The sequence below is a fragment of the Daucus carota genome, chromosome 5 (genome assembly GCF_001625215.2).
Source record: "Daucus carota subsp. sativus chromosome 5, DH1 v3.0, whole genome shotgun sequence".
Classification (NCBI taxonomy): Eukaryota; Viridiplantae; Streptophyta; class Magnoliopsida; order Apiales; family Apiaceae; genus Daucus; species Daucus carota.
In genome coordinates, this window is record NC_030385.2 from 7,822,377 (window position 1) to 7,834,474 (window position 12,098).

The following is a 12,098-nucleotide window of genomic DNA, read 5'->3' on the forward strand; positions in this document are numbered from 1 at the left end:
AGCAGTTAAGTTTAATGGCAGGATACTTCTTGGTGCTATAAAAGACAGACCAAGTATCCAGGCTCTCATGTAAGAGACCTTCAGAGTGGATAAAACTCAGACCTTCAAGTACTTGTTTCAATACAAAGCACGTCATTTTAGCCGGCAATCCAATCCCAAACAAATTTAGTCCTCAACAGATCATGTATACTTCCGCACATGTCTTCCATAGCAATTACAAAATCAGCATTGTGAATCACATTCATCTCAACGTTAGGTCCAATTCGACGTGGAATCTTTAGAATTCTTTGAGAGCTGTGAATAAAGGACCTTTCCACCGTGATCAAATTGGGATGGGTAAAAAGAATATTACGATTATCATCCACCATTTCTTGAAACACCTCACCATTATCTTCGGTTCGAGGAAGAATCTTGAGCATTCTATGAGCATTAAACGGATAATCAGTTTTCAACGCAGTAACGCCTTTGGGTGTATGCAAGGCACGATAAACAGCGGCCTCGCCATTGTTCCTATACGAGAAAATGGGCTATACGAACCACCTGGATAAGGGATATTCGCCGGAATGTTCATGGCACAGATTTGGGTTAAGATCAAGAATTGAGAAGAAGGTTTTTCAATGTATCAAGAAAATCAAGAACTGAATATCAAACACAAGAGATTTTTTCAATGTATCATGAAAATTAAGGGTTAAAATCAAAAACTGAGAATAAAGCGCAAGAGGGTTTTTCAATGTATCAAGAAAATCAAGGGTTAAAATAAAAAACTGAGAATCAAGCGCAACAGGCTTTTCACCGGCAACAGGCTTCTTTCCGGATCCCCTGTTATTTTCTTCAATGCGAAGTCTAACAATCAGATCCTCCATAGTCATCTCCTTTTGCTTATGCTTAAGGTAATTCTGAAAATCTTTCCATCCAGGAGGCAGCTTCTCTATCACAGCAGCAACTTGGAAAGATTCCGTGAGACCCATCCGCTCGGCATGCATCTCATGAATAATCAGTTGCAATTCTTGCACCTGACTGTCAACAGTCTTGGAATCCACCATCTTGTAGTCAAGAAAGCGTCCAACAATCCACTTCTTGGTACCGGCATCTTCGGTTTTATACTTACGGTCAAGTGATTCCCATAAGTCCTTAGATGTTACCTTCGAACTGTACACATCATACAGCGGGCCAGTCAAACCATTAAGCACATAGTTCCGACAGATATAGTCGGAGTGCTTCCATGCATCAACAGCAAACACCGCTTGTGTATCGCTCTCAACAGTGAGCATGGGTGTCTCTTCTCTTAGATAGCGAGACAAATTCAGTGTGGTCAGGTAGAACAACATCTTCTGCTGCCACTGTTTGAAGTTCGTTCCATTGAACTTTTCCAGCCTTTCAGCGTGAGCAGTAGGCACATGAGGCATAGCTGGCGCAAAGGGCGCAACAGGCGCTGTATGCACAGCAGTCATACCCGGCTGAGGAACATGTCCTGCCGGACAGTGTGTAAGTGGGGCACTGAACTGACCAAAAGTCATATGTCCCGCAGACGTAGGTCTAGAACCAGATCCCGCAGGCGTAGGTCCAGAACCAGAGCCCGCATGCATAGATCCAGAACCAGGCGGCACACACCCATCTGGATTAACCAGTGCGTTGGGGTTAGCCTGCGACTGCTGCGTCTGACCTCCATCTGGATTAACCAATGCGTTGGGATCAACAGACATACTGCTCGTGGGGATTGCTCCATTAACATTCTCCATTGAATCTATATTGCAACACGCAAACAAACCAAATCAATCACGCAAACAGATGTAAAACTACCAAGGAAGCAACTTAGGATCATCACAACTCATCCATTACTTAGTCGTTTTAAGTGAGTAAATATGCATTGGAAAGCTCTCTCGGAAGAGAACATAATCCAAGCATAACCCGCCACGAACACGTAGCCGAGTCTCACTCAAATTTATACTCAAAAAGTGACAAACTTCCAACAGTCTACCCGGTCATCTTTCATGTCCGACGGTTAGATAATAAGCTTTCTTGAATGAAAGAATTATCACGGTGAATTGCCGATTCATATTCTTGAGATTTTTTCTCAATATCAAAAAAAAAAATGTTGGATGAACTTTAATTTTCATTTTCAGAACAGCTCAGGCAACTCTTACTCACAGTTTGGCGCAGAACAGCACTCTTAAGCAGGTTCAGATGCCTTGGCTTTATGGCATTAATTTCCTGCACAAGATAATTGAAATCTGAGCTAGTAGAAGGCACAGGTCCTCAACTTTTGAGTCACATGAGTCATGACAAAGAAAAACCAACTATTAGTACAAACATAAATAAGAAAAAAACGCAACTTCTAATTTTTTTCGTATTGTCTGCGTAAAGATCCCACTAGTCTTTATATCATGTGTACTTTACATTATTAGATTAGAATTATGATTCGGACCAATTAATTTGCTGTTAGAATATTAATATAATATCGTAAAAAAAGATATTTCGAGATTTTAAAAATCATGGAAAAACAAATATGGCAAACAACTAAATTATGTTATGAAGAACATTGTGTAGTTTGACAACTTACGAGTTGTGAGGTTTTGGGCTTTAAATCCAATTATGGTTAACAACACAAAAATAGCCAAGTTGGTAGTGTTATAATAAAGAATTGTAATAAAGTTAAAATATGAATTGGTTTAAAAAAATATTAAAATAAGAATCATCAATATATCAATATACTTATATAAAGGAGAAGCGAGGGGCGTGTATGTGGCGCCTCTCACATCGCTCCGTTCTATTTTCTGAAATTTTTAGATGAAAAATATCAAAAATTAGAACTACCTTTTTTAGTTTTGAGTATATTAGAAGCAAGTTTCAGAATCGATTTTGTTTCAGATTATTTATAAAATATATAGTAACTTGAAAATTTTAATCTGATTTTGTTTCGGATTATTTAATTATGAGAAAGAGTAGCACACAAGTCTCTCTGCATCTATAAATACCCCCGTAGATTGTAGGATTTTGGATCATCTAAACACAACATCCTCTCTCTCAATACCACAACCCAACCTCTCTCTTGTGATAGCTCTCTTGCTCGATTTCTAACTCGATGATGCCGTTCTTTTGCAACAATAAGTGAAGGCTGTTTACACAGTATTAAAAAAATAAAAGTTGTTGCAAGCAAAGGTAGTTATAGACCGCTATGTGGGAGTTGACAAATCCAAACATGGGAAAAGAATATAGTCTTGACATGATACTGATGAATGATATCAATAAATTAGCTATTAGTGATGTATGTTTGTTGGTTATTCTTTTATAATATTTGTTTTGTTCATCGGACATGTTTGTTTTTGTTAATTTTTATATGATTAACTTTGTATACAGGAAAAAATTATTCATGCATTATCTGTTTGCTCCGTTCAAGGCTGTTTATACAGTATTAAAAAGTAAAGGCTGTTACAACGGATTTAAGTTAGATGTTTTTGTGCACAATCAGTCAAAAAAATTGGAGGAAGGTGACGATGTAAGAACATGATTACTTTTTTTTTTTGAAACAAAGGTGTTAATCTAATAATAAAAAGCCATACGGCATCTACACCAATGATCGAGTCGAACAAACAGTAATTTGCAATCGCATGTTCTCATAAAGAGACAGTTAAACGATATTTTGAATAAAATATATATACAAATACAAGTACCCGCTTCATGCATCCTCGTTGAATTACTGGTATCCTATTCATCATGCCCTGACAGAGCTATCGTTTGAGCTATCGACCAAAACGGCGATTCCATACAAACTTTCATCACCAAATCAAGACCCCGCTTACAATTAAGAAGCGAAAAACAAAACTCTCACCAGGGAGAGAAAACAACCTTAGATCTGAAGCAGAACCACAGAAACAAGAGAAATCGGACTGAACATCCACCCGCTTGAAATAGAGAAGAAAGACAACGAAATCTCCGATGGTTTTAGTTCTAAGAATTCTCCCGAGAATAAATCCGGAGCAGAACGACAAAAACAAGAGAAATCAGACTGAAACTCACCCGCTTGGAAGAGAGACAACGAAATCTCCTATGGTTTTAGATCTAAGTTTCCCGAGAAGATGTATTACTCAAAAACTAGGAAGAAAAACAAAGTAATCAAGTGATTCGGGGCTTTCCACCGGTGAAAATCGATGGAAGCCCCAGGCGGCTACGACAAGAGAGAGGTTAGAGAAAATTAGGGTTATATAATAGCTAGAATGACTAGGTGAAACTAACATGATTACTTTTACAAAAAGTAAATAAAATTAAGAATAATCGTACTTTAAATTGTTAATTACGTGTATAAATTTATTTTCATTTTTTCACCATGAATAATAATCCAGTTTTGCAATTTTATATATTATTATTGGTATTACATCAAGATTTTAATAATATAAAATTTATTTTATTCTACAAATATTAATATTAAATTATTAATATTATTTTTTATAGGCCGCCGCAACGCGCAGATTTTCAACTAAGTATAAATAACATAGGACGTGCTTTTTTGCATGCGTAGGATAATAGTGGATGAAATATGTCATCCTAAAATTTCTAAGTTGAACCGGAAAGACTGTCTATTAATATTTTTATTATACTAATATATGTAGAATTGTAATTTGTATAGAAATCAAAAAGTATGAAACCAAAAAATAGGAATTGTAAGTCATATAGGAATCAAAAAAGGTGCCAAAAATAAGGAATTGTAAGTCATATAGAAATCAAAAAGAGTGGAACCAAAAAGAGGTGAAACCAAAAATAAGTGAAACCAAATTTATACCCCTTTGAAATTTATTATTTTATTAAAAATTAATATCAAAATACGATGAAATTAAAATATACTTTTTTTTTTGTGTTGCCATCCTTGGGGATTTGATTGAAAAGATGGTGGCATTGAATCATATATATTTTTATCATGACCCATATTCTTGTGTAATACAGACTTAAAAGCTGAAAAACATAGATTCGAAGGAGTTCCCCGTAACAATGTCGGAATCAGCAGCCAAGCCCCTTGTGATTTCTGATTGTGAGGCACTAACTTGGCTTGAGCACCTACTATCTGTATGTCACTCCTGCCCAGCCCCCTCTCTCTGAACAAATATACTTGTAACAGCTCAAAACGAGCTTTACCCTGCCATGTTACCATTTTTCAATTTTGGGTAGTTTCAATTTTCAGCTTTAACCATATGATCAAATTAAGTTAATTGATGACCAGTTTGAGTCAAATTTGCAATGAGTGACCTACTTGAGTTTTTTAGACGTAGTCAGTCACCTACTTGATATTTAACCCATTCGTTTTGTATTAACAAGTACTCTCAATATAAATATTGGCTCATATTCACATCGCAAAGAAAGATCTAATACTTTAAGCATGTAATTCATACTAAAACTTCAGCAAAAAGCAGTATTGAGAGCAATTAGCTGCTGAAAATTAAGTTTGCTTGTAAAGTGAAAGAAAGAGACTGCGGATTACCCAGAAATTTGGATTTATTTACACAAAGAAAACAACTATATCATGACTACAAAACAATTCAATCATAAAAAATAGAAAACCTGTTAAAAGGGCGGGTTTCAGATTACAAGAAAATTCACGATCACAAAACAACTGAATGAATAAGCATAGACTTGTTAGAGGGGTGGATGTAGATAGTTATAATTCATGAAGTGATGGAGAAATTCGCTTCAAGCTCACCAGGCTCATGACCGGTGGCAGTAGGCATCACATATTTAACTATCTTCTTTGATATAGGCATTAATCAACGAAATAACATGATATATACAGATAAGGTACATAATCCAAAAATGAAGCCAACAGAGATAGAGTATTGGGTGTAAAAAGAATTCAATCGTTAAATATAGAAAACTAATCAGAAGGGTGAGATTAAGATCACAAAGTATATTTCCATGTGAATCCAACATTGTCTAAATTCACCAACCTGTTCCAACAGAAGAAAGAGCTACACCAACACAAAGTAGCACACTGAAATGCAATTTCTTTTGACATGAAATGAAGAAGAATTAAACATGAATTTTGCAGCAAGGAAGAATACATCTACACATTCTAATAATGAAGCGGTTTTCTTCTTTTTTCCATAGTAACATTCTCTCATAAAAATCTTTTTTCCATTCCTTACATTTTATTCTACAAATCTCATAAACATAATCAATTTGCATTTATCATCAAAATCACCCTATGATTATCATGCATATCACCCTTTTTTATATATGAACCAGCTTCATTTCGTTACAGCTCAGTGCAGTTCACAAGGCAGAGGTGAGAGCAAGAAGAAACATAAAGGAATGGCAACAAGGAAGAGTACCTCTATACATACTAAACATTATTAGGCTTTATTCTTCTGTTTTGATGTATGCTTCTTCTTATACATCCTTCTCCTTCTTCCCCTTTTCAAGTTATTAAGAACTGCCAGAATCCTTTTAGACTTTGTATGGTTCACAGTACATATCTTGTCTTCCACCTTTCTTGTTGGCTTAAACACCTCAGTAACAGAAGGGTCCAACACATCACTGGACACTTGGAGATCAACACCCATAGCTGTTGCCTCGTTCCAAAGTTCTCTGGCCTTTATAAAGTCTCCTCCTCTACAAAGCTTTGGTATAATCAAATCATAAATTGGTCCATAACCACCTAAAGAGCTTTTCTTCATCAATTCAAAAAGCTCAAGAGCATAATTTGGCCTCTCAACTCCACATAGAACGCCAATTAAATCGTAGTAGAACTTGCCTTCCGGAACAATTCCAACTTCAACCATTTCATCAACTAATCGCTTACCTATACCAAATCTACCAGTTAGATACAGCACCCTAGCAACAAGATAGTAGCTAAACCAATCGGGAGAGCAACCAGAATTTTTCATAGTATCAAGAATTTTTATAGATTCTTTGACTCTTCTACACTTGCTCAAGCTGGAAAGCAATATATTATAAGTAACTACGGTTGGCTCCAAATTGTAGGTTTTCATTTCCATCATCAAATTAAAAGCAGATGGAACTAAAGCAGAAGGATTAGATTTCAGGCTTCTCTTACAAATACACCTAAGGAATGTGTTAAAGCAATAAAGATCTGGCATGATTCCAGAAGAATTCATATCTTTGACTATTCGTCGTGCTTCTTTAACATTCCCCCGGACACACCACCCGTAGAGTAGGTTTCTATAAATGCAAAGCTTCACACATGAAACCGCGTCTTTATGGTGCCAAATAACCCTTTCTGCTCTCTCCACATGCCCTTTCGCACATAAAGCACTGACAATAGCGGTGACTGTAGCACTATCTTGAGTACACTTAAACTTCTTGAGATTTTTGAAAATACCCAATGCCTGGTCTTCCCTGCCCAATTTAACCAATGTATGAGCAACTTCAGCAAAGGTAGTTGTTTCCATTGCCCTCCCATCCTTACCAAAGTCTGAAATTAAAATATCAATCGAAGTGAAGTCTTTTGTCTCAGCAAAATAACGAATTGCAAAATTAAAATCCCCATCCTCCAATCTTGATTCCAAATTTGTCCGAGACCATAGAAAAAATCTGAGCAGCCTTCTTGTAGCAGCTTGGTGCTTACAAGATTCAAGAACTCTGGTAACGAGGGATGAAGTCAAAGGAATGTTGACTTTGCTCAGACTCAATTCCAGGTCATCTAAACTGCCAGTGCCATTACAAACAACATTGCATAAGTCTCGAAAAGTTGAAGATGGCAAGGCAGGTGGAATAGTGGAGTAGAATGAGACACATTGTTGCCTCTGTTTGGGAACAATAATAGGACGCAGAAATGAAGTCTTCCATTTGAGCTTTAGTAAGAACATCATCTTTTTAACTGATAAAGTCATAGCAGCTAACGCATAAGCCTGAAAAAAATAATAAATTGTCACAGGCAAATGATCAAGCAGCTGTTGTGCGACATTACAAGACAAGTAAATTAAAGGGTTTACATTACATAATACATACAGTTATACATATCAACGAATCCACCAACAGGATGAGATGAAGCAATAATGAATTTCAAGTGAACAATTTATATGCGTGTACGTTACAATTTACAAACAACACAATATAAGGGAATTTCTTTTGCTTTTCTACGCCTCTGGTCGCTTTGGGGGCTGAATCCAGATTGGATTTTCAAATATTTTATTTTATTAGTGAAATCAGTATTTAACTAAAATTTTAAAAATGTTTCAAAAAGAAAATTAAAATTTTAAAAATATATTAGAATTTAGGAGTATTTTAATTAAGAATCTAAATTATGCTATAAAAAAGGTGGTATTCAATCATAATTTTAAATTATATTTAAAAAATCGATAATATTCAATTGAAATTGTATAAAATCTATTAATATCTGATGATATTCAAATACTAATAGATTTTTTGGACTATATTGATAGATTTCGTGTGATTGTTCAGTACATTTTAAATTTTTTAGAATTTCACTGAAATTCATGTGATTTTGAAAATTTGTAATTATGTCCTAAGGTTTCATATCAACTCTGCTATATTTTATATTAGAATATGTTTATAAAATCAAAATAGATAATCATCAATCAATATATTTATATAAAGGAGAAGTGAGGGGCGTGTAGGTGGCGCCTCTCACATCGTTCCGTTTATTTTTCTAATTTTTTGGAATTTTTGGATGAAAAATATCAAAAATTAGAACTACCTTTTTTAGTTTTGATTTCAGAATCCGATTTTGTTTCAAATTATTTATGAAATATAGTAGCTTGAAACTTTTAATTTGATTTTGTTTCTATATAAAGGAAAAGCGATAGAACTATCTTTTTTAGAGCTTGAAAGTTTTAATTTGATTTTGTTTCTATATAAAGGAAAAGCGATAGAACTACCTTTTTTAGTTTCAGATTTATCAGAAGCAAGTTTCGGTTATATTAGAAACAAGTTTCAGATATATTAGAAGCAAGTTTCAAAATCTGATTTTGTTTCAGATTATTTATGAAATATAACAGCTTGAAAGTTTTAATCTGATTTTGTTTCAGATTATTTAATTATGAGAAAGAGTAGCACACAAGTCTCTCTGCACCTATAAATACCCTTATAGGTTGTAGGGTTTTGGATCATCTAAACACAACCTACTCTCTCTCAATACCACAACCCTACATCTCTCTGGTGATAGTTTTCTTGCTGATTTCTAGCTCGGTGATACCGTTCTTCTGCAACGATAAGTGAAGGTTGTTTATACGGTATTAAAAAAATAAAGGTTGTTGCAAGAAAAGGTATATGCCGCTATATGGGAGTCGACAAAAATCTAAACACGGGAGAAGAATATAGTCTTGACATGATATTGATGGATGATATCAATAAATTAACTATTAGTGATGTATGTTTCTTGGTTATTCTTTTATAACATTTGTTTTGTTAATCAGACATGTTTGTTGTTAATTTTCATATGATTTACTTTGTATACAGAAAAATATTATTCATGTATTATCTGTTTGCTCTGTTCAAGCAATTTTTAAGAAAGTTGTTTATACAGTATTAAAAAATAAAGGTTGTTACATGCAAGAGTAGTTATAGACCGTTATCTCACGGATTTAAGTTAGATGTTTTTGTGCACAACAATCCAAAAAATTTGGAGGAAGGTGACAATGTAAGGACATGATTACTTTTCAAAAAAGAAAACACAAATAATTAAGATTCGTCGTGTTTTAAATTGTTAATTATGTGTAGAAATTTATTTTCATTTTTTCACCATGAATTATAGTCCAATTTCGCAATTATATATATTAGTATTGATATTACATCAAGATTTTTATAATATAAACTTTATTTTATCCTACAAATATTAGATCATTAATATACTTTTTATAGACAACCACAAAATTATTACACTCTACAAATATTAATATTAAATCATTAATATAATTTTAATAGACCGCCGCAACGCGCGACTTCTCAACTAGTTTATTAAAATCCAAAAAGAATTAATTAAATTCCAATATTCCGAATAAAATTCTATTTATATAGTAGAATAGGTGTACATAATTTTTTATTTTTTTTTTTGAAAATTAGGTGTACATAATTTAAATTCTATTGAAAGTAGAATTAGCGCGCAAATTTATTAAAAAGAAGAATTCAAACTTATATAAAAAATATATATTATATTTTATTAAAAATAGAATAGATTTTTCAAATATATAGTTGAATAGTATTTGAATATACAAGGAAAAAGATTTTTAAATTAATAAAAATAATACAATTCTTTTCTTATTGAATTGTAAAGGTAATACAATTATTTTCTTAGAAACCTCAGTGTTCACAACAAGTGATTTTAATTGTAAACACAACGCTATTCAGAGACCTCAGTGTTAACACTGGTGAACAAAGACCGTATACAATCAAGTAATATGCAAAGGAACATCACAGAGGTTGAACACCGACCTCCTCTATTCCCAAGAAAAGATTTCCTTGTAGCAGGGCAAAAGTTTTTCAAATACTTGTGTTGGTTCTCCGCTGTGACTACGCTTTCTACAATAACATATAAATTAAAGCAAGATTATACGGGAGAATGAAAAACAGTCACCAAACAAAATGTTGTCAAATTATAAGACCACTACCCGCCACGCTTCCGGCGGAACACTGGGAAGGCTTTAGGCTGCCCTTGTGCACATTACGCGATATGGTATTACCTGTACAGACGTCAGTAATACATGATATCCAGTGTTCAATCTCAAAGACTCTTAGAAAAACACAACCACGGGCAGGGGCGGATCTAGCCCACAAATGTTAGGGGGGCACGAAACAAATTTTCGGAAAACACCTATATATTTTTAAATTCTTTGAGGGCACTTTTATAATTTTGTCAAATTTAGAATGGTGAAAAAATGTAAAAAGAAAATTTAGGGGGGACACGTGTCCCCGCGTGCCTCTTCCTAGATCCGCCCCTGACCACGGGTTTGTCTCATGACTGTACAGGTGTTGGACTATGCTATACACAAATACCACAAAGTTATATATAAATTGGTGTACCTCCGGGACTACAGGTTTGCGCTTTTCGAATTGGGTTCTGATTCTCTTTGCAAAGTATGCTTCCGTTGCCATCGCTGGAGTCGTTGGCAGCACACTGTCTCCTCTGCCCTGCAAGCACGCAAAATGATGAGGATTCAAACTATAATTCAGATTGATCACGGATCGAAGATTCTCACTTTCTCGTAGAGACGACGGTGACAGCGGAGAAAGAGGAGGCCGCTTCAAACCTATGAATAACATGATTTTCACGGTTAGTACAAATTTAACGGATCCATCACAAAATGATGCTTCACCGAGATCACCGTGTCCACAGTAATAGCAGTAGTAGGAGGCCATTAACTTCCAAATTTGAAATTTGAAGATAACCAAATCGCACGCCTTATTGCGTAAAACTTTCCCAGGCTGTTCGACCCAAATGTCATGGAGCAACCCGGGTTGCATTAAAAAACAACTGAATTCAAGTCGGGCACGACCCAGGATCATGTGGATCATCCGAAGTTGTGGTGAAAAGACATAAAAAGGTCCTTGTTTGAATAGGGTGCTGATTTGGTGGGAGAGTGGAAACAATATTTTTTCATTTTCTTTGTGTTCATGAATTAAGAATATATAGATATAGATTATCGGGCTAGACAGGTCGGATCCAGAATTTGAGACGACATCACTTGCACTTGTATTTCCAGATTATAAACTCTTAATCATTTGCACATATATATTCTGTTTATTGTGTCCTTCGCATATTAAGACGGTAGGCCGTTGCTGAAAATGATATAAATACTCGTTGGTCGTTATCAAGATTTACTTAAATTCAAACCCGGAACACATTGGTATACAGATTCAAATTTTAATTTATATACTTTCTGTTATGAAATTTATGCATTTGCTTATAATTAAACAAAATCTAATAGGCTCAAGAAAATGAGTAAATTGCACGCCCAATCATCCATAAATTATGAGTTTAAAAATAATTAACCAAATGATGAAATTAGTAGCAGACTAGTAGTAATTGCCATTTCTCATTCGTTGTTCTCTGCTGTTTAGTTTACCACTTTCATTCATAAACTAATAGCTCGAGTTCTTAGAAGAAAATTTTCACAAAAAATTTTAAGAAACAA

The 12,098-nt window shown here is 34.5% G+C and overlaps 1 protein-coding gene across 3 annotated transcripts; it reads right to left on the minus strand.

The window, feature by feature from the left end:
- Positions 1–6,056: 6,056 nt before the first annotated feature.
- Positions 6,057–11,553, minus strand: LOC108220593 (pentatricopeptide repeat-containing protein At5g61370, mitochondrial). 3 transcript variants are annotated; one of them, XM_017394397.2, is made up of 6 exons: positions 11,289–11,553; positions 11,163–11,213; positions 10,987–11,094; positions 10,575–10,646; positions 10,399–10,485; positions 6,057–7,856 (listed from the first exon to the last, which is right to left on the minus strand). In XM_017394397.2, exon 6 carries the CDS (start codon positions 7,836–7,838, stop codon positions 6,339–6,341), a length of 1,500 nt encoding a protein of 499 aa, XP_017249886.1. In that variant the 5' UTR covers positions 7,839–7,856; positions 10,399–10,485; positions 10,575–10,646; positions 10,987–11,094; positions 11,163–11,213; positions 11,289–11,553; the 3' UTR covers positions 6,057–6,338. The 3 variants fall into 3 exon arrangements, with proteins under 3 accessions (XP_017249886.1, XP_063950890.1, XP_017249887.1); XM_064094820.1 differs by having other exon boundaries at positions 11,163–11,553; XM_017394398.2 differs by lacking the exons at positions 10,399–10,485; positions 10,575–10,646; positions 10,987–11,094; positions 11,163–11,213; positions 11,289–11,553 and adding an exon at positions 7,957–8,131.
- Positions 11,554–12,098: the final 545 nt, after the last annotated feature.

Excerpts from the sequence above, each read along its gene's own strand:
- LOC108220593 (XM_017394397.2), bottom strand. The coding sequence starts at position 7,838 with ATGACTTTATCAGTTAAAAAGATGATGTTCTTACTAAAGCTCAAATGG.